The 25,379-nt window shown below is 40.6% G+C and overlaps 1 protein-coding gene across 5 annotated transcripts in view; it reads left to right on the top strand.

The window, feature by feature from the left end:
• ATP11C (ATPase phospholipid transporting 11C) overlaps window positions 1-25,379 on the top strand; it is a 174,255-nt gene that overhangs the window by 140,046 nt on the left and 8,830 nt on the right. For 4 of the 5 annotated variants that reach the window (XM_035009413.1, XM_035009419.1, XM_035009404.1 and 1 more), the window contains exons 24-28: window positions 9,329-9,456; window positions 14,783-14,918; window positions 17,212-17,277; window positions 19,546-19,649; window positions 22,535-22,688. In XM_035009413.1, the coding sequence (XP_034865304.1) occupies window positions 9,329-9,456; window positions 14,783-14,918; window positions 17,212-17,277; window positions 19,546-19,649; window positions 22,535-22,688 (588 nt within the window). Of the gene's footprint in view, window positions 1-9,328; window positions 9,457-14,782; window positions 14,919-17,211; window positions 17,278-19,545; window positions 19,650-22,534; window positions 22,689-22,807; window positions 22,874-25,379 lie in introns of all 5 variants that reach the window. The other variant, XM_035009423.1, reaches the window with a different exon arrangement.

Raw genomic sequence — 25,379 nt, 5'->3', positions numbered from 1 at the left:
GATGAGAGAGGTATGTTCAAAGTAAAACAATTTTATTATTTTTTTTTATTCTTTGGTTCAACAGCTGATCTTCTTGCCCTGGTTTTTGACAATAGCAAATGTTTATGTCTTTGCTTTAGTGATGTTCTTATTATTCCTTTCTTCTTGAAAGTTATTTGGTACCTCCTGTTGGAGGAGATACCTTAAGGAGATAACCCTAAGAGTATTCCTTTTAATCAGTGTAAACCATGCTTTCCAATAATCCTAAAATGGTGTAGTTTAATATTTCATCAAATAAAATCTCACACCTTTGCAGTTTCTCAGTTTGATTTTCTAGAAAAATGTTGATCTTTCAACTGGCCAAGAAGCTGTGATCCCTGGATAGAGCCTTGGATTACTTGAGCAACTCTACATTTTTTTGTCCTTTATTGTTTTCTGAACATCTATTATTACATAAAGAATAGGATATATGTTATATTGATACCTAAGTGGTGGGATGGGCATGCACATTTATAGCTTTAACAACTGGAATGGAACTTGTGTCACTTCTAGTGGAAGGATAGCCCAGTACAGGAGCTGGAATGCTCAATGACTGAGAAATTTTGCAGTTAATCTGTGAACAATTCAGTGATTTTGCCATGCTGAGCTAATGGTAACATCACCACAGATATTAGAGACCGAGTTTCTAAATTTCAAGGCATACTTCATTCCTCCTGCTAGGAAGAGATTTTTTTTCTAATTTCTTGGCAGTATTTTTAAGACAGTATGTTCTTCTGAATGGAAAGTGATTGCTCTCTTTCCCTAGAACTTGCCTCTTCATTGGGTATGCTCTTTCTTACATCAGTGTCTTGTGGTCAATCCCGTGGTGCCAGTTCAGCAGAGTTGCTTTATGAATTAATCATCTACCAGCTGTAGGAAGTGCCATCAGCCTTCTTGTATGCAAAACTAACAGTCTTGGGCGCCTGGGTGGCTCAGTCGGTTAAGCGACTGCCTTTGGCTCAGGTCATGATCCTGGAGTCCCGGGATCGAGTCCCGCATCGGGCTCCCTGCTCGGCAGAGAGCCTGCTTCTGCCTCTGACCCTCCCCCCTCTCATGTGCTCTTTCTCTCTCTCTCATTCTCTCTGTCTCAAATAAATAAATTAAAAAAAAAAAAAACTAACAGTCTTAGTTACAGAGAGTTTTCTAAATTCTGATGAATCTGCTTTGTCTGAACATCCAGATTACTACTGGTCAAATGCTCACTTCGTGGATGAGTGCAGGTATTAAAAAGACATTTCAGGGGTGCTTGGGTGGCATCTGCCTTCAGCTCAGGTCATGATCCCAGGGTCCTGGGATCGAGCCCCACATCAGGCTCCCTGCTCAGCCGGGAGTCTGCTTCTCCCTCTCCCACTCCCCCTGCTTGTACTTTCTCTCTCTCTGTCTCTCTCCCTCTCTCCCTCTCTCTCTCTGTCAAATAAATAAAATCTTCAAAAAATAAAAAGACATTTCAAATTTTGTAGCAGAATGCTAAAGGGAAATTGGCTTAATCTGGTTAAAACATTGTTTTTAGTTTGAAAGGAGTGTGTTCACAAGTTATATGAGGAAAGGACTTATTCCTTATAAAGCCATCTGAGACTCAGACCCTAGTCTGCCTGGAGTCTGCTTAGGTTACCTTAGCTATTGAGGTTTCCATAGGAGTTGATGTTTGGCTTCCTCAGTTGCTCAGATGGTAGGTCCGTTCATTTAATGAGTATCTCTTGAGTGCCTACTGTATGCCAGGCTAAGTGCTGGGGATATAACAGTGATCAAAACAAAGTCTTACCCATAGAGCTTGCAGTATAGTGTTAGGGGGTGAGACTGCAATCATACAAATATGTCAGGTACTGATACAGGCTCCAAAGGAAAAAGTAAAGCATTATAAACTGGTGGAGCATGAATGCACAAGTCTGCTATTTTAGAGATGATCTGGAAAGTTCTCCCTGAGTTGACATTTGGGCAGAGATCTGAAGGAGAGGAGGGAGGGAACTGTCAGACATCTTAGAGGAAAAGTGTATCGGGTAAAAAGAAGGTCTCTCTCAGGTGGTGGCGTGATGTGCAATATTTTTATTTTTTACTTTGGCCTTGTGCTAGTGCTGGATGTAGGAACCATTATTGCAAATATGTTTAGAGTACATACAGGTAGGCAGCCTTTTTCAACTCAAGTCCATGTCACATGTTCTCTCCAACCCTGGAAATTGGAGAGCAAGCTACAGAGAATGTAGAAATGGGACCAGGATTCAGATTCTTTAAGCAAAAAGCAACTCTTTCTTTAGCAAAGCTAGGATAGTACTGGTCTTTTTCCTATGTGAAAAGAAAACATTTGTAGCAGGTTTAATAAGAAACTATTATCAACTAAACCTGTTGTTTGTTTTGAGGACATTCTGTCTCCTAATTATGCATCTAAGAATTATAATTATCTCTCATGTAACATTGAAGTACCGTTATGGAAAAAAAGTAGATTGATGCTTCTTTTGTTTGAATGAAATTCAAGATGAAATTACTCACCAGGCAATCTTTTTGTTTGTATGTTTGTTGTTGTTTTCAATTTTCTCATTATGAAAATGGGGTAGTTTCCAATGAAAATATAGTATTGTGTGCCAACAAACTAATCCTCTCCCTTGAAAATGAAAAGGAACAAAACACCTATTTGGGGGTTCTTCTCAATTCAGAAGATAATTTTTGCTGAGTTTAAATCTAGGGGAGTTAGGATGGTGGAGCATTAGGGGGACCCTAAGCATGTCTTGTCCCTTGAACACAGCTACATAGTTATCAAATCATTCTGAACAACCAAGAAATCAATCAGAGGTCTAAGAGAACAAAAACTGCAAGTCTACAAGTAGAAAAGCAACCACCTTTTGGAAGGTAGGAGGTGCAGAGATTTGAATTGGGGGAGATATAGCCGTAGATACAGTGGCAGGGAGGGAGCCTGTTTATGGAGGCTACTGCAAAACATTATAAGCACCGTAGTGCAAAAATCAGAACTTTTAGAAGTCTGCTACAGTGGGGGATGTGCCCAGCTTAAAGGTGCTCAGGTGGCAAAGCAGGGTGGAATCCCAGGAGGGACACCATGGTCTGAGGATCCCCTGGATCGCAAGAACAGGTTGCACTGTTCCCAGGCATAGGAACATAGAAGCCAGCTGAGAACAGTGATTCTTGGTGCCAGCTTTCTGCCCTGTTTTGCCATAAACTGCAAACCCCTGCACGTTTATGTGACCACTTTCCTGGCAGGGGCCAGCAACTCGCAAAAGTGTGGCAAGACCCTCCCCCAGAAGAGCAGCGCACATCTGTGCTGTGGTAGTCCTTGAAATTCAGAGTTTTGAAACTCAGTTGTGTGCCTGAGATTAACGAAAAAAAAAAACTCGGACACAGATCAGTTGAACGCAGGGTTCTGACAGAAATCAGTGATTGACTGCTCTTCTCTGAGGGCTCACTGAGGAGTGGGGGGTGGGAACTTTCAGCTCTAGGGCTAGAGAGTGGTACACTACCATATTCATCCCACCCATCAGTGCTGAGAGCCTTCAGGGAGCAAAACAGCACCACCTAGTGGAATCCGGAGCTGCTTACACCAAGCCCCGCCCCCACTACGCCCTGGAGGCGCATTTCCACTAGGACAGGTCCACCTTAGAATCATCCCAACAGGCTGCTTCCCCAGAAGACCGGCACAAACAACTCACTTACACCAAGTTTACTGATCATAGAGTGCTACAAAGCTTCAGTTCTAGGGGAAAATAGGATTTAGCTTCCTTTTTACTTTTTATTTTTTTGTTTTTTCATTTATTTTCTTTTCAATTCATTTTATAAATTTTTTTAATTTTTCAAATTTTTATTTGTATATACTTTATATTTTTGTATTTTTTGTTTACTTTTATTATTTATTTATTTGGGGATCTAGATTCTTCTAAGAAGCAGACCAAAACACACCCAGGATCTAGGGTTTTGGGGGGAATTCTTGTTTTGGGGGGTTTTTCTTTGTTGTTTTTTGTGGGGGGTTTTGTTTCATTTTCTTCTTTTCTGGACAAAATGACGAGACAGAAATTCACCCCAAAAGAAAGAACAGGAAGTGGAACTCAGGGCAAGGGATTTAATCAGTACAGATATAATTAAGATGTCTGAACTAGAATTTTAAAAAGACGTTTAGCTGGGCTTGAAAAAAGCATAGAAGACTAGAGAATCCCTTACTGTGGAGATAAAAGAACTTAAATCCAGTCAGGCCAAAATTAAAAATGATATAACCAAGATGCAATCCCAAGTGGAGGACGTAAAAACAAGGATGGACGAAGCAGAGGAGCAGATCAGTGAAATAGAAGATAAAATTACAGAAAATAATGAAGCTGAAAAGAAGAGAGAAAGAAAGGTAATGAACCACAAAGATAGGTTAGGGAACTAAGTGACTTATTAAAACATAATGTTCGTATCATAGGAGTCCCAGAAGGTGAAGAGAGAGAAAAAAGGGCAGAAGGTTTATTCAAATAAATTATGGCTGAAAACTTCCCTAATTTGGGGAAGGACACAGACATCAAAATCCAAGAAGCACAGAGAACTCCCATTGAATTCAACAAAAGCTGACCATCGCCAGGGCATATCATAGTCAAATTCACAAAATACAGACAAGGAAAGAATCCTGAAAGCAGTGAGGTTGGGCAGTGGGGGCGGGGGATAAAAGTCCTTTACCTACAAGGGAAGACAGATCAGGTTTGCAGCAGATCTGTCCACAGAAACTTGGCAGGCCAGAAAGAAGTGGCAGGAAATATTCAACATGCCAAATGGGGAAAAATATGCAGCCAAGAATTCTTTATCCAGCAAGCCTGTCATTCAGAATAGAAGGAGAGAGAAATTATTTCCCAGACAGACAAAAACAAAAGGAGTTCATGACCACTAAATCAGCCCTGCAAAGAAATTTTAAGGGGGACTCATTGAGTGGAAGGAAAAAAAAGACCAAAATCAACAAAGACTAGAAAGGACCAGAGAACATCACCAGAAACACCAATTATACAGGTAACACGATGGCACTAAACTCATCTCTTCGATAATCACTCAGAATGTACATGGACTGAATGCTCTAATCAAAAGACATAGGGTATCAGAATGGATAAAAAAAACAAGATCCATCTATATGCTGCTTACAAGAGACTCATTTTAGACCTAAAGATACCTGCAGATTGAAAGTGAAGGGATGGGGGCACCTGGGTGGCTCATTTGGTTAAGCATCTGACTCTTGATTTCAGCCCAGGTCATGATCTCAGAGTTGTGAGATTGAGCCCCATGTTGGGCTCTGCACTGGGTGTGGAGGCTGCTTGAGATTCTTTCTCAAAAAAAAAAACCAGATTCTCTTTCCCTCCCTCTGCCCCTCCCCACCTCCCCGTTTACACACTCTCTCTCTCTCTCTCTCTCTCTCTCTCTCAAAAAAAAGTGGGGGGATAGAGAACCATCTGTCATGCTAATGGACATCAAAAGAAAGCTGGAGTAGCCATACTTAGATAAGCTAGATTTTTTTTTTTAAGATTTATTTATTTATCTTAGAGAATGAGAGAGAGCATGGAAGGGAGGGGCAGAGGGAGAGGGAGAGAGAGCCCCAGGAGGACTCTGCAATGATCACTGAGCCCAACACAGGCCTCAACTCATGACCCTGAGTTCACAACCCAAGCCGAAACCAAGAGTCGGACACTTAACCAACTACACCACCCAGGTGCCCCAGACAAACTAGATTTTAAAACAAAGACTGTGGGGCGCCTGGGTGGCTCAGTTGTTAAGCACCTGCCTTCAGCTCAGGTCATGATCCCAGCGTCCTGGGATCGAGCCCCGCATCGGGCTCCCTGCTCCACGGGAAGCCTGCTTCTCCCTTTCCCACTCCCCCTGCTTGTGTTCCCTCTCTTGCTGTGTCTATCTCTGTCAAATAAATAAAAATCTTTAATAAAAAATACATAAAGATGTAAAAGAGATGGAAAAGGTCATTATATCATAACTAAGGGGTCTATCCATCAAGAAGATCTAACAATTGTAAATATGCCCCCAACTTGGGAACACCCAAATAAATCAGTCAATTAATAATAAAGAAACTCATTGACAGTAATACAGTAATAGTAGAGGACTTTTAACACCCCCCTCACAACAATGGACAGATCCTCTAAGCAGAAGATCAACAAGGGCTTTGAGTGACACCCTGGACCAGATGGGATTAACAGCTATATTCAGAACATTTCATCCTAAAGCAGCAGAATACACATTCTTTTCGAGTGCACATGGAACATTCTCCAGAATAGATCACATACTGGGTCACAAAACAGGCCTCAGAAAGTACAAAATGATTGAGATCATACCATGCGTATTTTCAGACCACAGTGCATTAAAACTTGAAGTCAACCACAAGAAAATATTTGGAAGGACCACAAACACATGGAGGTTAAAGAACATCCTACTTAATGAATGGATCAACCAGGAAATTAAAGAAGAAATTTTTAAAAATACATGGAAGCAAATGGAAATGAACACATGACAGTCCAAAACCTTTGGGATACAGCAAAGGCGGTTCTAAGAGGGAAGTATATTGCCATGCAGGCCTACCTAAAGAAGCAAGAAAAGCCTCAGATACAAAACTTAACCTTACACCTAAAGGAGCTGGAAAAGGAACAACATAGCAAATAAAGCCTAAAGCCATCAAAAGAAGGGAAATAATAAAAATTACAGCAGAAATAAATGATATAAAAACAAAACAAAAACAGATTAATGAAAGTAACATGAGGAACAGTGAAGCCTCTCGGGAATAGAGTATTAGAAAAATCATAGATTTGGGTTTGGGACACCTGACTGGCTCCATCAGTAGAGTGTGCAACCTTTAATCTCAAGGTCGTGAGTTCGAGCCCCGTATTGAGTATAGAGATTACTTAAAAATAAAATACTTTAAAAAAAAAAGATTTGGGCTTGAATTAGGTCATTTGGGGAAATTTTTTTTTTTTTAAGATTTTATTTATTTATTTGACAGAGATAGACACAGTGAGAGAGGGAACACAAGCAGGGGGAGTGGGAGAGGGAGAAGCAGGCTTCCTGTTGAGCAGGGAGCCTGATGCGGGGTTTATCCCAGGATGCTGGGATCATGACCTGAGCCGAAGGCAGACGCCTAACAACTGAGCCACCCAGGCGCCCCTATTTGGGGAAAAGTTTAAGATGAGTGGGGCTTGCTCTAGATTGGGTGCTATCAGTAAGTGGGGGTAATTTTATGACTAAGCATTTCAGTGCATCTTACCAGGAGGCTTGAAGACTAGGAGGCTACCACTGTCATTGGTGAAGAAACAATAGTCACCCATATTTGCCAGAACAGGGATATTGGTTAATGTTGTGATTTGGACAATGTTCATATTCTGTGTTCAACGTGATTATGGGTTGATGTTCTTGTCTCGATCCGTCATGGTGACAGAATAGCCTTGTTTGATGTTGTTATTCGATGAAATTGTTCGTGTTCGACAGGAGAACACCATTGCCTAGCTTGTGAGTGCCAGGACAGTTTCTAGATGTTAGGGGCTGCCTTGTTTCTCTCAGTCTATGCCTGTTGATAAAGTAGATAAAAATCCCTGCCCGTGTAGAGCTTGAATTCTAGTGTGAAGAGAGACAGTAAAAATAATAAATGTGTAACAAGATAAAAGGTGATTAGTACTATAGGAAAATAAAAAACAAGATAACGGGAAATATGTCCGTGAGAAAGGGAGTAGCAACTTAAATCAAGGTTGGTCTCTCTGAGAAAGTGACATTTGAGCTGATATTTGTGAGTGAGGGAGTAATCCATGAGGCTCTCTAAAGGAAAAATGTTCCAGGCAGGGAACAGTGTTCCAGGCAGGGGCAACAGCAAGTTCAAAGGAAGTCCTAAATCAGGAGTGTGCCTGACATGTTGGAGGTACAGTGAGGAAGGCATTGCTGCCGGAGTGGAATGAGCAAGGAGCAGGAGAGATCTAAGAGAGAAGGCCAGACAGAAGAAGCCAGATGAAGTGGGACTGGATAGCCACTCCTTTGTAGGAACCTTTTTTTTTTTTTTTTTTTTTTTAACAGAGATAAAGGAATCCACTGCCAAGTTTGAACAAAATAATGACTTGATTTGGCTTACTTTCTGACAGAACTACTCGGGCCATTGTGTGGACTGGAGATCAAGGGGAGAAGTAGGGAGCCATTTAGGAAGCTTGCAGGGTGGTAACTGTGGAGATGCTGAGAAGTGATCTGGTTCTGAATATATTTGAAGGTAGAGCCAGTAAACAGTCCTGAATTGACTGGATGTGGGTATGAAAAAGAAAAGAGTCAAGGATGAATCTAAGATTTTGGTTCTGCTTGATCACCAAGATTTAGTTGCCCTTTCCTGAGATGGGGAACACTTCCAAGAGGAGCCGGTTTGAGCTAAGGAGCTCAGTTCTGGATGTAGGTTTGAAATACATTTCCAAGAGGTAACAAGTGGGTAACTAGATACGCAGGGACAGGTCTGGGCCAGAGATAAATACTTGGGAATGTTCAGTGAATGGATGGTGTTAAAACACAGAACTGGTGAGATCACCTAGAGAGTGAGTATGAAGTTCCAAACACTTGAGTGCTGGAACACTCCAGCAGAGGGCTCAGGCAGAATAGGAGACTAAAGAAATGGCTAGTGAGATAGAAGAATCACTAATTTCAAAATATTTCTTGAGCACCCAGATGGTGCCAGGCACCAAGATAGGGACTCTGGTTGCAACATTGTAGGGGCTCTTCACTGAGATAGAGAACATAGGAGAAAGCAAATTTAAGGGGAAAGTTAATGAGTTTGGTTTTAGACATTTTGAGTTGCAGATGCCTATGGGACAGCCAACAGAAAGGTGGAGATTTGGGTCTGGAGCCTAAGGAAGTCATGCCTGTGTACCTATTTTTAGCTTTGTTTTTGCAAATACATTTATTTAATCCTTAGTAAATGGCCACATTCAATATCATAAATACAGCCTAGAGAAAGTTATAGTGATACTTAAAACTATGTAAAATATTAACAACAACAAAACCACGATGACACAGTCTCCCTGAGGGGTTCCAGGCTTATATTTAATTGGTCTTTGTTCACTGAGAAATCTTTTCAAAATCTGTTAGTAAATATTTGTTAGAAATAGACCTTATAGCATGTATACATTCTGAATAAGATCCTGTGGAAAGGGAGGATATATTAATATGATATATCACAATATGTTCATTTCTTTTCTACAGTTATCAGTGAGAGTGGCCTTATTTATAAACTTCTTTTGCTATCACGACAAACGTGAAAGGAAACCGTCTGGATTCAGCTTGTGGTTTTTCCAAACACATACGTTTTTTCTTCTGTTGTTTGTCATTTCAGCCACTGTATGATGCCGCTTACCTTACAATGTACAATATCTGCTTCACATCCTTACCCATCCTGGCCTACAGCCTGCTGGAGCAGCACGTCAACATTGACACTCTGACCTCAGATCCCCGATTGTATATGTAAGTAGAGCACGCTGTTAAAAACCACTACAGACTTTCAAAATCGTGGATTTCTTTTCATCCACAGATAGGAAGGACACAATTGCCCACCTGATTTGATTGCATGGTTCTGTTCTGAATTTTTAGCTACTTAAACTCTACCATTCAATAGGAAAATGGTGTATGTCCTAGATGTAGGTCCTGTCCATGAATGTATGTGAACCATCTAGTTCAAAATCACTAGCTGCTAAAACTTGAACCTACATTGTCATAGAGTTCTGGAGTCTCACACGAAGACACATTATTTTAACTACCAAAAAGGGGGGGGGCACACACGAAGATTTATAGAGTATTGATTCCTACCTATAATGGGTTGAACTGATATAATGTTAGATTTTCTTTTATTTTTTTAAGATTTTATGTATTTATTTTAGAGAGTGTGTGCGCACAAGTGGGTGAGGTCAGGGGCAGAAGGGGAGGGAGAGGGAGAGAATCCGAAGCGGACTCAGTGAGCGTGGAGCCCAACGCGGGGCTCGATCTTACGACCCCAAGATTATGACCTGAGCCAAAACCAGAAGTTGATTGCTTAACCAACTGAGCCACTCAAGTGCTCCGAGACTTAAACTGCCCCAGAAGCGTAGCCTCCTCTACTTTGTTAGCGCCGTTCTAAAACCTGTATTGCTGGGCCACCCAGGTGCCCCAGTCATTAAGCATCTGCCTTCGGCTCAGGTTATGATCCCAGAGTCCTGGGATCAAGTTCCGCATCGGGCTCCCTGCTCAGCAGGAAGCCTGCTTCTCCCTCTCCCGCTCCCCCTGCTTGTGTTCCCTCTCGCTGTCTCTGTCAAATAAATAAATAAAATCTTTTTAAAAAAATAAATAAAACTGTATTGCTGAAGAAAATAACTCATCAAGCCATTATATCCATTTTGTGTCAGTTGTAAATGGATGCTTTTCTCTATGGATGGGGTACTTGGCCAGTTGCTTAACATACGATTTAATTAGGTTTTTATAAGTTAAGCCTGCACCTAAGGATGAAGATGTTAATTTATAGCAGATGATAATCATTGCTAAATAATGGATAGCAAGTGCAGTAGAGCGACTCAGGTGGTTTATTTGTATGAAGTTAAGGTGCACAAATTTAAGGGATTTCTTTAACCAATATGACTCATAAAAGTTACATTTAGTAATTGTTGGATTTAACTAGCTTTATGAAGTTTGTCATTATTTTAAAGATGGAAAAATTGAAAATTTTAAACATGCACAGTAGTAGCAAAAATACTGTTAATAGAGTGAACTGCCCTATCCTCACTACTCATAGCTTCAATAATTATCAGTTCAGGGTCTATCCTATTTCATGAGTAACCCTGTTTGCTCTATTGCAGACTTATTTTTTAATAAATACCAAACATTATATAGAATAGTTACTTCAGTAAGTATCTCTTAAAGATAAGGACTTTAAAAAAATAACAGTACCAAACACTATACAAAATAGTTATTTCAGTAAGTATCTCCTAAAAAGATAAGGACTTAAAAAAATAACAGTACCCTGGGGCGCCTGGGTGGCTCAGATGGTTAAGCATCTGCCTTCGGCTCAGGTCATGATCCCAGGGTCCTGGGATCGAGTCCCACATCGGGCTCCCTGCTCAGCGGGGAGCCTGCTTCTCCCTCTGCCTCCCTCTCTCTCTCTCTCTCATGAATAAATAAATAAAATATTTTAAAAAAAATAACAGTACCCTGTCATACCTAAAACTTTAACGTTAAAGTCCATAATATTATCATACATCCAGTCAAGGTTCAAATTTCTCCAGTTGACACATTTCTTTTTTTAGATTTTTTATTTATTCATTTGGGAGAGAGAGCACTCGAGCATGAATGGTGGGGAGGGGCAGAGGGAGAGGGAGCAGCAGACTCCCTGCTGAGCAGGGAGCCCAATCCCAGGACCCTGGGATCATGACCTCAGCTGAAGGCAGATGCTTAACCATCTGAGCCATGCAGGTGCCCCCAGGTTGACTCATTTCTTTTTATAGCATGCTTGTTTGAATCAGAATATAAGGTCCATATGTTGTAGTTAGTTAATACGCTTCTTGAGTCTGTTTTGATCTGTAGGTTAACCTGGCAATTTATTTGTTGACAAAACTGGGTCATTTATCTTGCAGCGTTTACCCCAATCTGGAGTTTGCTGATTGCATTCTTCTGGTATTAGCATGTTCTTCTTTTCCTTGCATTTGTGGCAAGGGGATAGTTATATCTAGAGGGGAATCATAGAAGCCCTGGGAGAAATCTGACAGAGCATCAGCTCCCATGGCCTTTTTTAAATGAGGAACCACGGGCCAGAAATGACTCACCTGAGGACACATGGTGTAACTAGAGGCCAAATCAAGATCGGAATTTAGTTCCCCTGATGACTAGCCCCATGCGCTTCCCAGCTGCGTGGCGGTTTTCAAACACTGACCAGCAGTGTTTGTCTCCAGACAAAACTAAAGTGAAGTTCCCTAGTGCGGCTGTTCCGGCTAACGTGGGATTCGGGCGGCAGTGGGCGGAATCCCTCCCATTCAGTCCCAGTAAGAGCTCCAGCCAGCAGACCGCACTCCAGTCCCCGCTCACTCCTGTCTAACTGTGTGACTTTGTCATGTGCCTCAGTTTCACCTTCGGTAAAATGTGGGTAACAGTAGCAGCCAATCCCAGTGTTCTTGTGAGGATTCAGTGAGTGACTACATGTTAAACAATTTAAAACAGTCCCTGGCACATAGTTTTCAATTAGATGGGAGCTATTAATCTTATTCTAACACCCTCCTCCACGTAACTTCAGGGCTGTGCTGAGCGTTTTCATACATCAAGAATGTTGAAAACCTGCAGAAAGCTGTTGAGTACCAATTATTTTAAGGGTGTCCATGAAGTTTGAGGTAGGGAACTACAGGTGGAGGTGATTTTCCAGAGGGTATACTTGCTACACGGATCTCAGCCTGTCACTGTACTGTAGAGTGCTCTGTTACTCCAGTTATTCCTTTGGAAACATGAAGCCCTAGTCACCCTCTGTGGCCCTCTCTGCAGCCGTACCACTTAATATTGTGGCTGGCATCGTGTGGCATACTACAAATTTCACCTGCAGGGATGTAGTGACTCAGGCACTTGTCAAATATTTTGTGACACGAAACGATCTATTCGGATGTTTTCATGCTTTTAAGAGAAATTTAAATAGTAAACTGTTGTTCTAGAGAGGGAAGAGGCATAGTTTGTTTCTTCTACAGCTTTAAAAGGTGAAAGAAAGGTTCCGGTACACCTGCCGCTTCCCATCAGACGGAGGTGCTCAGGCCTGTGCGGCAGGGCGACTGCCCCCCAAATCTTCATTTTCTCTCATGTTCTCAGTCATGGCAGCTGTCATACTCTGGGTTTCCAACAGCTTTGTCATCCGTTTGAGGGCAGCTAGAAAGCTTCGACTGTCACCCAACATACCATGATGCCCTGCCCTACTTCCCACGGTGTGTAAGGTAGCTCCCAGAGACAGTCTAGAAACACAGGATTCACTCTTGCCTCAGCCCAAATTCAGTGACTCGCAAAAGCCTCATGGACTGGTGGTTGCTGGGCACTCATTGATCTTTAGGAAGGGGGCGCCTGGGGGGCTCAGTCGTTGGGCATCTGCCTTCAGCTCGGGTCATGATCCCAGGGTCCTGGGATCGAGCCCCGCATCGGGCTCCCTGCTCGGCGGGAAGCCTGCTTCTCTCTCTCCCACTCCCCCTGCTTGTGTTCCTTCTCTCGCTCTGTCAAATAAATGAATAAAATCTTAAAAAAAAAAAAGAATCTTTAGGAAGGTGCTTTCCTTGTGGCTCCCAGTTGCCTTGACAATGTGACTTATGTGTGGGGGGAGCTTGTTTCTGAGAAGCAGCCACCTCTTTCCTTCTGCAGTTTTTCTAGGGCAAACACTGACACATTGCCATCATGCATCCCCCGAATTTCAAATTCCTTCATGCACCTGGAAATCCTATTAGGTAAAAGTTACATAATTGCCATGTTTTCAGAAAACCCCGCAGTACTCAATACTAAGTGAACAAGGATCACTTGCATTTACATTATAAAGGTGTTTATTCGATAAAGCCAAGAGATGTTCTATATGGTATTGGCAACAGTGTGAGTGATGAGCTACCTTCTGATAAATGTTAAGGGCAACTTGAGGGGGGCCTGGGTGGTTCAGTCGGTTAAGCAATCGACTCTTGATTTTGGCTCAGGTCATGATCTCAGGGTCATGAGATCAAGCCCCACGTCGGGCTCCTCAACTGAGCATGGAACCTGCTTAAGATTCTGTCTCTCCCTCTCTCTGCCCCACTCTCTCTCTCTTAAATAAAAAGAGCAATTTGAAATAGAAGCCAAAAGAATTCCTTGCACAAGCCCATCTTCTTTCTGCACCTCTGCTCCATTAGAATTAGTAGCCATATTTAACACTCTGACTTGTGCCTAGAAGATTGTGTTATTTTAACAGATTTTAAAGTTTCGATCCACCTAGTATTTATGAAAACATGACTCTACAGCTTGAAACATTTGACTCAATTGAAAAAATATAAAGGGTACCCTGAGACCTAAAAAAGGTTACATTCCCAAGAAGAAATCTTGATTAAAAGAAATATCTTAGCAATTGTAGTTGGAAAAGCCATGGTAGCTTGGTTGAGAGCATATGCATATGACTTGAAGTCAGGTCAATCTATGGCGGTATATCAATGCGTCCCCTTACTAACTGAATGAACTCAGGCGCACTCCTGCACTAGTGTTTCTAAATTTACCGCACATTAGAGTCACCTGGGGAGCTTCAGAAATATCCTTATGCCCAGGTTACGCCTCATGCCAGTTAAATCAGAATGAGGGTGGGAGTCAGGCATCAGTGTTTTTAAAGATCCCCCAAGTGATTCCAGTGTGCACCATAGTTTGGGAACCATTCTGATACATCTTTCGGAGTCTCATTATTTGTAAATGGGACTGACAAATACCTATCTCGTGTGGTTTTTTCGTGGATAAAAATGGACAATATATATAAAACTCTTAACCCAGTTTACTGACATAAAAGAAGTACTCAATAAATGGGAGCTAATTATTTTTGATGTTGTTACTGTTGTCTGTGGCCAGGATTTTAAACTTAGTGCTTTTGACTATTTACTCAGTGCCTCAGTCTAGAGGCAATTGCACGGAGATGAACCTGCAGATCAGTATGGCCCTCCAGTCCCTCGGGGATGCCTCTCTTCATTATAACAGGGTCACACCTGTGTGCACTTTTGGCATTTCACCGGATCTTTAAATAGACCGCCTACAGAGATTCACAGAGATTCATTAACCTGTGGTTTCTTTGTCCATTTCTCAATAGGAAAATTTCTGGCAATGCCATGCTACAGTTGGGACCCTTCTTATATTGGACGTTTCTAGCTGCATTTGAAGGGACAATGTTCTTCTTTGGTACTTACTTTCTTTTTCAGACTTCATCCCTAGAAGAAAATGCAAAGGTAAAAAAATGCTTCATTACATCTCGGTATAGTAAGCATGGCTTATTCTTTTTCTATAGGTACTGGATTTATCATACACATAATCTAGCTGTAATCATTTTGTAAACTTTTTCTTGAGGTACAATATTTAGTTCTTAGAACTTTTTTAGAACAGAAGTATTGAAGTAAGAAACCACTTCCCGTGTGCGTGGCTAACTAGAGAGCTTCTGTGCAAACCTTCTGGAAGCTTAACTTGGCTGTAATTTTTAATAGATGTACAGAGTTCTTAGGACCTCAGAATTTAGACCTCCTATACTTTTCCTCTTTTTTTTTTTTTTTTAAGTAAACTCTACCCTCCAACATGGGGCTTGAACTCAGGACCCCAAGATCAAGAGTTGCATGGTCTACTGACTGAGCCAGTCAGGCGCCCCCAGACTTTTCCTGTTTTAAAAGTCTGGCCCCACTCACTTCCTATTGATAGTGGCCTTTCGTGCTTGGAGTTGAAGGGCATAGCTACCCTGTCTTTGCAGCGTTAGCCCGATAGTTAAAGGGACGGATTCCCTTCTCTTCCTCTTTCCCTTCCACATGGGAGCATCGTGTTTTCCAGAAAGACTACACTCATCCTACCAGTGCCTTCCTAGCCAGCGACTACATAAGTCAGCACCTGCAGTGGGATGATTTTCCCCTGGCTGTGTTCTGGGAGAGCACGGCTGATAGGCCAAGGTCTTACCACAGCCACACGATGAGACTTGAGCCCACCGCTTCACCTCTGCTTTCACTATGTTCGTTCTTTGCTATTTCTGGGGTTCTTGTTTAATGGTTACTCATTCTGTATCCTTATAACGTGAAGCAAAGCAAAGGTTCAAAAATAATTTACTGAGTACAGTAACTGTCCAGAACCTACACAGTCAACATCTGTTACAGAAGTAATAGGCCCAATGAATATGAAAGATACTCTGAAATTAGGTACTACAGTCCAAAACCTTTCTAATTTAGACTAACACAAGTCCGTTTAATATGAATCCCTTAGAAATATTAATCCCTGGGGGCGCCTGGTTGACTCAGTCAATAGAGCATGGGACTCTTGATCTCGGGGTCGTGAGTTTGAGCCCCACTTTGGGCATTGGGCATAAAGGTTACTTTAAAAAAAGTATTAATCACTGAGTAACTGTGGAGGAAATAGATGTAGTACTTAAGGAGATGCACGTAGCACTGGTCAAGGAAAGTACCCTGCTAAATCTCTGCAGGCCAGTCATTTCAGCCTTCCAAGTCAGCTTTGGACATCAGTTAAGAAGGGATTAGATTCTGTGATCTCTCAGGTCCCTTTAGCATTATGGCTGATTCTGTGACTTTCACATTTGATTTTATTTGGCGCATAAATGATAAAGAGCTGATGATTTCTTAAAAAGAGCTTGCTGCAAAGCAGGTGGGTACTCTCCTGCGCTCCCGTTGACCTGGTTCATTTGCTCAGCAAACTCTTTGGGTGGCGCCTAGGGAGCTCCAGCCCAGCCTATGTCTTATCCATTACCCATTTTGGGTTTGTGAAAACCAAATTAGACTTGACCATAGATGTCACCATCCTTCTAAATGTTTGCTAAAATTACAGTAAGTGTAAGAACTGCTATCAGTGATTAAACAGAGCACCATGTATGATTTGATCAAATCCTTTTTTTTTTGCTTCTGTTAATCTTAGTTTTTTTTATTATTTTTTAAAACGTTTTACATTTCATTTTCTGTTTTAATGTTATGCATTCAGATCTTGACAGCATTTGGTAAGCATATGTGCCATTCATTGCCATAGTTATTGACTTGTACATGCTCCCTGCTTTTCTTTAATGTGCACATGCTGACAGCTTTAATATTTACCGCCAAAAAATTAGACTCTATTTTTAAAATAAGAGTCCATTTGTCTACAAATTAGTTCTCATTTGAGAGCTTTAGTTCTTTATTACAGAGAAAGCCCATATCAAACTCTGTAGAGCCGTGAATCATTCAAATGACTTGTTTTGAGGAACATTACTGTTAGTGGAATAGGGGTTTTTTTCCTGCCTTTATTATACCAGTGTGTTCCCTGTTCGGTACTACATGGAGTAATGGAAGTAAACCCTACCAACTGCAAGTGTGTTGTAGCTGTCCAAGAAAATTTAGGGTCACAGTAAAATCCAACATTTTGGCCTGATCTTTTGATCAGATACTTCCCTAAACATTTTATAGCCATATTTTTAGCAGTTACACCCAAGATTAAATTTGCCTTTTTATTTTCATAAGCAGGCTTGTGTATTCATGGTGCGTGTAATTGTTAAATGTTTTGCAGGTATATGGAAACTGGACTTTTGGAACCATTGTTTTTACAGTCTTAGTATTCACTGTAACTCTGAAGGTTAGATTTTTATTTATTCAAATATATTTAACACCACTTTTGTAATTCTTTCCGGTCTCACACTATTCTCTCTTTTTTGTCTTCTCTTTACTTGTATTGCAGGTTGTTATTCAAGTCTGAATACTTACTAAAATATGTATGATATTAGATATTTAGACATTTGTATGCTATTTGTGATCCATTTTTTTTCCAGAATATTGTGTATCTTCTTTAATTTGTTTCATTTAAAAAAAAAATTCATATACCATAGTTGAAAATCTGTTTCTTCTTTCAGGACAGTATAAGTAGTATATAAATAGGCTGTGCATGCGTGTGTGTGTGTTTCTGTGTTAAATACTTGAATAGTTTTTAAGATTATGTTTACAAACACCAGGCCTCAAAGGAATGGGAGTACTTAAGACCGTTGAATAGGTATCCATGAGCAAGATATGTGTGCAAAAGAGCTCAGTAGTGATGAAATTTCATATAATGTATTTATCACTGAAATTTATCCATATTAGTGATGAAATGCATAACAATATACAGCAGGTAACATACAAGAATCATTGGCATTAACATGCAGCCATGTAATATACTCTGAAGCCTTGCTGAATTCTACCCTTGAGACTTATGAGTTGGGACTCTCTTATACTTGAAAGCATAATCAAATTCTTTTGATGATCATTCCAGTAATAAGCACCTCACCTGGGATCCAAGAATGAATAAATGCATTCCAGTATGCCCAGTGGTCAAAACTAGAATCCCAGAAGTATGATTGACAAAGAACCTCTAGTCATTTCCCCTCTAAGTTTTTATTCCTGATTCATTTCTCATACCAAATAGAACTAACATATGTTTGCATTTTTCATCTACTATTTCAGTAATATTGTAGGACTGCAAAAGAAGATGTTAAACAATTCATCTCCATTTAGCCACTTACTAGCTGCTATTTTGGGGCAAGTGACTTCGTTTCTCAGTACCCTCATTTCTTCTTTTTCTACAAAATGGAGATAAAAGTAGTACCTTCCTCTCTTAGGATTTTTGGTGGGAAGTCAATTAGTGAATACACATAAAGCATTTAGAGTGGTGTCTGGCACATAGAATGTGATCAGAACAATAGATGCTAGTTGTTGCTATTTATTATTACCTTTCACAGGATCATGATTTGACACGGAAGCTTCTCCACCTTTGTTTCCCCTGGTCTTGCATATGGCCGCAGGGCTCCCAAGTGGCCTTCGTAGTTAAAGTTGGCCTTACTGTAGCATCTTTCATGTGTCCCTCAAAAGACATTCATTCTCTCATCTTCGGATGGATATTATCGTGATCTTCTCCCTAGCAGCCCAGAGGTGGGAATTCAAGCCTGGTCTACATTAATGATGTTCTCAACATCCTGCTTATGAACAAGAAACTTAGAACAGGGAGTCGAGGACCAGGGTGTCACAGCAAGTAAGAAAAAGAAAAAACGGAGACACCACCTCCTCTTCAAGAATCAAATGCCCTGGATGTCAGTCCATGTGGCCCAGAAATTTTAAACAAGCAGAACAGACCACATACTTCTTTATTTTTAGATTGCATTTGAAAATCCCAGGTGCCACAATCTAAAGAAACAATCAGCCCTGGCAGAAACAGGGAGGGATTAAAATCTAAGGCAACTGAAAATGTTATTAATTTAATGGATTAGATAGCGGTTTTGTAATTGAAAGGCACACTACATAGTCAGGCCCATGATTCATTGCTACATGGTGCCAGGTGTATAGAGCTAGTTGCCTTTGCATTTAATAACCCCCGTCTGTTGTGTTTGAGCTATCAAGACTCCTTTGTGTAGTTTGTCTATTCTTCCTAACTAACCTTTCCCCCTCCTACTGCTTTTCAGTATACCTGCCTCCACCAGCTAGGCCTTCTGCTTTTATCATCAGCTTCCCAGCCACCACCACCTGAGGACCTGGGGCTCCAGTCTGAGGATATTACAGTTACCTCAATGCCTGCCCTTCCTTCAGTAGTGAGGAATCTGCAGCCCCATACCTACCTGCTACTTGCTTGATCACACCTCCAAGCCTGTCCTCTTGGGTCTGGAGACCTTGGAACAGAACTTAGCTCGTTCTTACCCTAGCTCTTTGAAAAGTCTGGATTCTGTTCTTCTTTTAGTTTCCCTCTCTTCTAGTTGCCTGGCCCAAGCGAGATCCTCCCATAGGTATCATAATGTATGCAAGTTCTCAGATAGCATAGTGTACTTAACTGCCTGGTGTAGTATGTACCCATCATGAAATCTCCTGTGTTGTATCTTTTCAGCTCGCCTTGGATACTCGTTTCTGGACATGGATAAATCACTTTGTGATTTGGGGTTCTTTAGCCTTTTATGTATTTTTCTCATTCTTCTGGGGAGGAATTATTTGGTAAGCAGCTGTATATGTGTGAATAATATGTAAAAATAACAAAGTAGATATATGTATATGTACATTGTCTCTGCAAAAATTAATTATACTTTTTTAAAGTGTTGATTGTATAAGATGGCAGGTCTTCTGTATTAAAGGGCTGGAAGTTAATTTCAGGTAAGATTTCAAATGCAAGTATATCAACTTACACAAGTTATTCAAAAGTATGTAGCCCCTGTCCAAATCTTTCCACTTGAAGGTATGTAAACATCTGTCTGTGAAGTGAAACTGCAAGTTCTAGCATGCCCTTCGATGTGATTTCCACTGGAAATAGTCATCCTCTGAAGTTTCTACAGGATACAGTAGCCAGTAGATACCCTATTATCCATTTGGATTCTGTTCTGTCTTTATGGTATATTACTGTCAATCTTGCCACTATACTTGTGCTCAAGGTAAAGAATATATACCACTTAATATTCAGAGGGTTGTATCTTAAAATCACATCTCATTGTTTTGGGTGGGGTAAAGGCGGACTCTACAATGTGGCCTTAAAGTTCATTGAGTTCATCTTGGTTCAATAGATGTTTATTCTGAATCTGTTGAGTGTGAGGCACTCTGGGAAACCAAGATGAATAGACTGTACGCCTCCCTCCAGGAGATTAGGATCTAGTGAGAGGGACACATAAGCTGTGATTGGGAGAGTTAAAAGGAATGAAAATAATAAGTTAGATTGTCATCTCCTTTTCTTATGCCCAGAGTCCTATATTTTGTTTTTAAATATCATAGGTGTTTTCATTTATCAGTGGCTTCTCTTGACAAGGATGCCAGCAGCAGAGAGCATAGCTAGGGGAAGCCATAGGCTGCGATTCTAGGAGTACATTTTCTCACTGGACAAAACATTCCATGGTATCACGGAGATGTGAGGCCATGTTTATTGTCCCTTGAGCTTTAATTAGAAAAAATTCTTACTGTTTTGAAAAGCTTTTAAAATAAAAGCCTTAAGAAATAAAAATATGAAATACCTAATCACTTAAGCAGTTCTAAAAAGTGTAATCACGCATATATTGGGCACCTATAGAGGTAATTACTGAAGTGGTGAAGCTGACAAAAGTCTCTCTTTTCTTTAATAATATACAAATTAATCAAAGTTGATTAACCACATGTAATATACAACCGTAACTCTGCCCAGAGCACCATAGTTCTGTCTATAAATCTGTGTAATCAACATCCGATGAACTAATGCAAAATTTCTGCAAGAATAAAATGTTTCTAGCAAACTAATTTCTCTTACCACAGACTATTCCTTATTAATTAAAATAAATCCTTTAAATGATTAAGACCTTGTCACACCTGTTTCTAGTCATTAGCGCTGCTTGCTAAAAATGAAATATATCTATTTTTATTTTGTTGCCTGTAGTGCTATCCTTAAGTAGAGCTGAGTTGAGCTACTACATGAATATAAAATTATAAAGCAACTAGCAAAATATGACCAGAAACTGTGTGAGATTTCAGCTGGATGCTGGTTTCAGCTATTATCTCTGGACACATTCAACCGTGAGGCATTTGTGACACACCCCTCTGGGGTTTGGCCCTGAGAATGATGATTTCTAAGCTCCAAACCCAATCCAAGAATAGTATCTTTTGTTTTTTACTCTTCCCCTCTAAAGCACCATAGGTGTCAAGATAAAGAAAAATTTAGAGCTGCAGGGCAGGGGAAACGGAAAAAAAAAGAAAAGAAAAATCTAGAGCTGTTAATCACAGAGTATTGTGGGTACTGTGTGGAATATCCTATGACTAGTTGTTCGTTGTCTACTGGACCCTTATGGTCAGTTAACTGCCTAGAAAATAAGTCAGGGTGCCCTTCAGAATTAGAGTGAGGGTAGAGTTCTGCAGAATTCCTTTTTGGATGGTAGGGACCCTGGAAAACCTTTTTAGCCCAGACTTCATTAAATTCTCCATCTCGCTGTCCCCATACACCTAGAGCCAAAAGCTTGATTTTATTAACGTTACATAAGAGTGCACAAACATCAATTTTTTTTTTTAACGAGAAACCAGTTTATCTTCAGTGAGCCCAGTGCGTAATATAATAAATGAGACAACGAATTATCTGCCTAGAGCTCCTAATCCAAGGAGAGTCTGTTGTGCATCCCAACCCTGATCAGCCACCTTGCACTTCCTCCCCCTCTGCTTCCAGCAACATTTAGCCTAGTGAGGCTCTCTCTGGCTCAGCTCGGGGAACTGGCTGTGCTTTTCTATGGCCACCAAACAGTTCAGTGGATGACTTAGAATGAAATCCAACATCAGAACGAGGGGTCCTAGATTTCTGGACTCCAAGACTTAATGTCCTCTTAGCAGTATTCTTCTGCCAACCTACTTGGCACACACTGGATACTCAGTATATATTTGTGGATAAGAATGGTAGAGAGAGAAGTTGAACAGTCCTTTCTATCTTTACGTAGAGTTTTGGGGGGGGAGCCTATAAAAATGTCTTAAATTTCTGAATGTAGAGCACAGTCCATTCTCATATTAACAAAACAGCTGAGGAAATAAAATGCTTGTTAGCATAAAAATTAACCGTTGCTCTTGAATATCTTTGAAGCTCCAGTATTTTCTAACGCAAATAAATATTCTCCACTTGGCAGTTTTAAAATTGATTGCTTGGTTGTTTTCAAGTCAGATGCATTTTCCTGTCATTCTTCCCCTTTAATTATCGTTCCTTTTTTCCCTAAACATTAAGTAAATGAAATCTGTTCAGTACTTTTGGGATATTCTTAAAGAAAATTATTTCTATTAATGTGTATAATTAGAAGAGTCCCTTTAAATACAAAAGATAGTTTCAATTACACATCTGCTTCATATGACAGGAACTGATTTCTTTTCCATTCTGTGTTTTCTTTCCACTCTAGGCCTTTTCTCAAACAACAGAGAATGTATTTCGTATTTGCTCAAATGCTGTCTTCTGTATCTACATGGTTGGCCATAGTTCTTCTAATATTTATCAGCCTTTTCCCTGAGATTCTCCTGATAGTATTAAAGAATGTAAGAAGAAGAAGTGCCAGGGTAAGAACTAAGTTTATATTATAAGTTTATTTTTGGAAGGGGCGTCAGTATCTGCCATGAACTAAAAACCTTGCTTAGAGATTTGCATTAGTTACAGCATGTTAAACCCCTCCTTACAGGTTCATCACTTAATTTCCTCTTCTGCATAAAAAGTATAGTAAAAACTTCGTTATCCAATGCAGGTGGTAAGTAGATTCCTTAATAGTGTTCTATGTGACCTTTAGCAATCCATATGGAGTATCTCATATGCTCCATATGGAATTTTAAATGGAAAAAATGGGGTGTTTGGGGTTTTTTTTTAGCCTAGAATTTTCACACCAGGAATTTCCACACCAACATTCCAGCTTTAACCTTAGAAATTTCCCTGTGGGTTGTTTGCAGATTTTTTTTTCAGTTAATAATCCCAATTTGCTTCTTTCAAACCTTTCCCCTTCCTTTAATTATAGTGCTGCTTAATCTCTGTCGCTTCTAGCCCTGTCTGTCCAGAAGTATATTTGAACCAAAGAGAAATCCCTGGATGTGATTTCTGCATCCTTACCCTCCTGAACACACTTGCGAAAATTTTGTTTTATGAGTGTGTTTTTATTTTTGCTGTTTAAATTGTTGATTCCTTGTGGGACTGAGACATTACTACCGTCTGCTAGCCTAATTGTCTGATATCTTTTAAACATTTCTAAAAAGCCTTTAAAGTGAAAGGGGTAGATTAGCTTGGAAAAGAAGACTTCTGGCAAATTTTGACCAACAGGTTAATTAAATATGTCATATTCCTGCCAACACTTAACTCATTTTGCCAAACAGAACCCTGTTTTTATCCTCTTGACACCAACTCCATCATATGGCCCCTCCAAGGCAATATTTTCAGGAAATAGTCTAAGGTATATCTCCTGGACCCACTCGATCAAACTTGCCAACCAGTTTAGCCACAGAACTGGTTTCTCTGATGTTGGTTTGGGCCTATTGATTTGAGAGAATCCAGTGGTTGGCATCATGTAGATGTGGGGAACTAAAATGATTATAATGAGGACATCTTTAGTGACTGGCTGTGTTAAAGAGGACCTTCATGATCAATAAGTCAGTATCAGCCCCAGTGAAAGTCAATAGATTACCCTTGGCATAAGCCACATTGATTTGGGTATACCAAGCCGATTCCTGTACAGTTAGGTGGTCAGACCTGGCCTTACCTCGCTGTTTCTGTACTGCACCCACTAATATGAGCCTAGCTAGTTCCAGTAGACCCCTGACTAACTCCCTCCAGCCTGCTGTTTAGTCTTAGGATGGGAAAGTGGCATTTACTTGTCTGCGTAGACCTTAATACCAGTTGAACAGGGTTAAAACAGGTATGATACAACAGGTTTTTCCCAGAATGGCTCAAGTGGCCATTTATATCAAGCCAAATAAAAATTGTCCCTAGAAAAAGTGGTTTGGTGCCTTGTCACCCTAGACAGTTTGGGAAGGATCTCTGAGGTGCTCTTCTATCCCCCTTATTTGGGAGTACACTTTTGGGATGCTCCTAAATGTTTTTCTTATTTGGGTTAATGGAGCTCATGCTAAGTAATGGCTCACTCCCGGCTTCATGCTCTAAAGATGATACAAAAATCTCCGAAATCAAAACCTTCAAACATACCATCTTTATCCTCTTCCCGAGGCCCTTTCTTTTAAAAACAAAATTAGACACTGGCTGGCAGTGACTTTTACATAAATTAAATGGAGGGATGCTACAAAGCAGTCACGGATAAAGACGTAAAACATTTTCTTTCCATGCAAACAGGAGATTCCAAACTTCTGTTGAAAGCATGAGGTTCAGCATGAAATTTGTTTGCTATGGGTTATGTCCGTGATAGGAGGAATTCTAGTGTCTGTGCTATAGCTTGGCATGCTGGTGTGCTAGAACAATCAGGAAAATTCCCATAATCACCTTCATTCATTCGATCATTCATTCATTTATTCCTACCCTCATTGAACCAGAACATGTGTTGAACCACCTACTGATGAACATCTCTCTTTACATCCAATGTCTGAAAGGCTACATGGTTTTTCAGACTGTAGGATTTTTCAGAGTTGCAGATGAGACAAAAAGTTGTGGGCACTCAGCAGCTCTAGCCCCCCCCCTTTTTTTTTCCCTTGTGAGAAAATGCAAGAGCAAAGTAGTGCATATGAATGCATAAAGGCCAATGGAAACCTGGCAGCCAAGGCTATTCTGATGTCACATCTGTTTATATAAGGCCCTGTTTGGCCATATCAAAGAAGCAGAAGCCACTTTGAAGATGAAGGAGAAAGAGTATCCATCACCAGCAGTTTGACATCCCGGGTGACTTCCTACTTGGTTTAATATCCCTTGCTAAGGCATTGGCCTCACTTTTAAAGAGAGGCAAAAAATTCTTTTACACTGGGTTAGCCTCATACCTGACAGGCTCCCCACTGGGGTAAAGTGTGTGTCCCTACCTAGAGGTAGAAGATCCCCCTGACTCCAACCGGTTAGCATCTTGGATCCTTTGTGCACATAGCCAGAAAGACCTGTGGCAACTAGGCTGCCCGTGCTGTCCTCCTATGGGTCTTGGCAGTTGCTTTCAGAAGGGAACTCAGCAGTGGGTAGTGAAAATGTCTCTGGCGTTTGGAAAAGGGTGCTAAGCCTTTTACGTTTAACAATTACAGAAGCAGCCTTCTGTCAGATTCCGTTCAATTCAGCACACG

This window comes from Mirounga leonina, unplaced genomic scaffold (assembly GCF_011800145.1).
Source record: "Mirounga leonina isolate KUSES-001 unplaced genomic scaffold, KU_Mleo_1.0 Mir_101664, whole genome shotgun sequence".
Lineage (NCBI taxonomy): Eukaryota > Metazoa > Chordata > Mammalia > Carnivora > Phocidae > Mirounga > Mirounga leonina.
The sequence above is the reverse complement of the archived record's forward strand: the minus strand, read 5'-3'. Positions and strand labels throughout refer to the sequence as shown.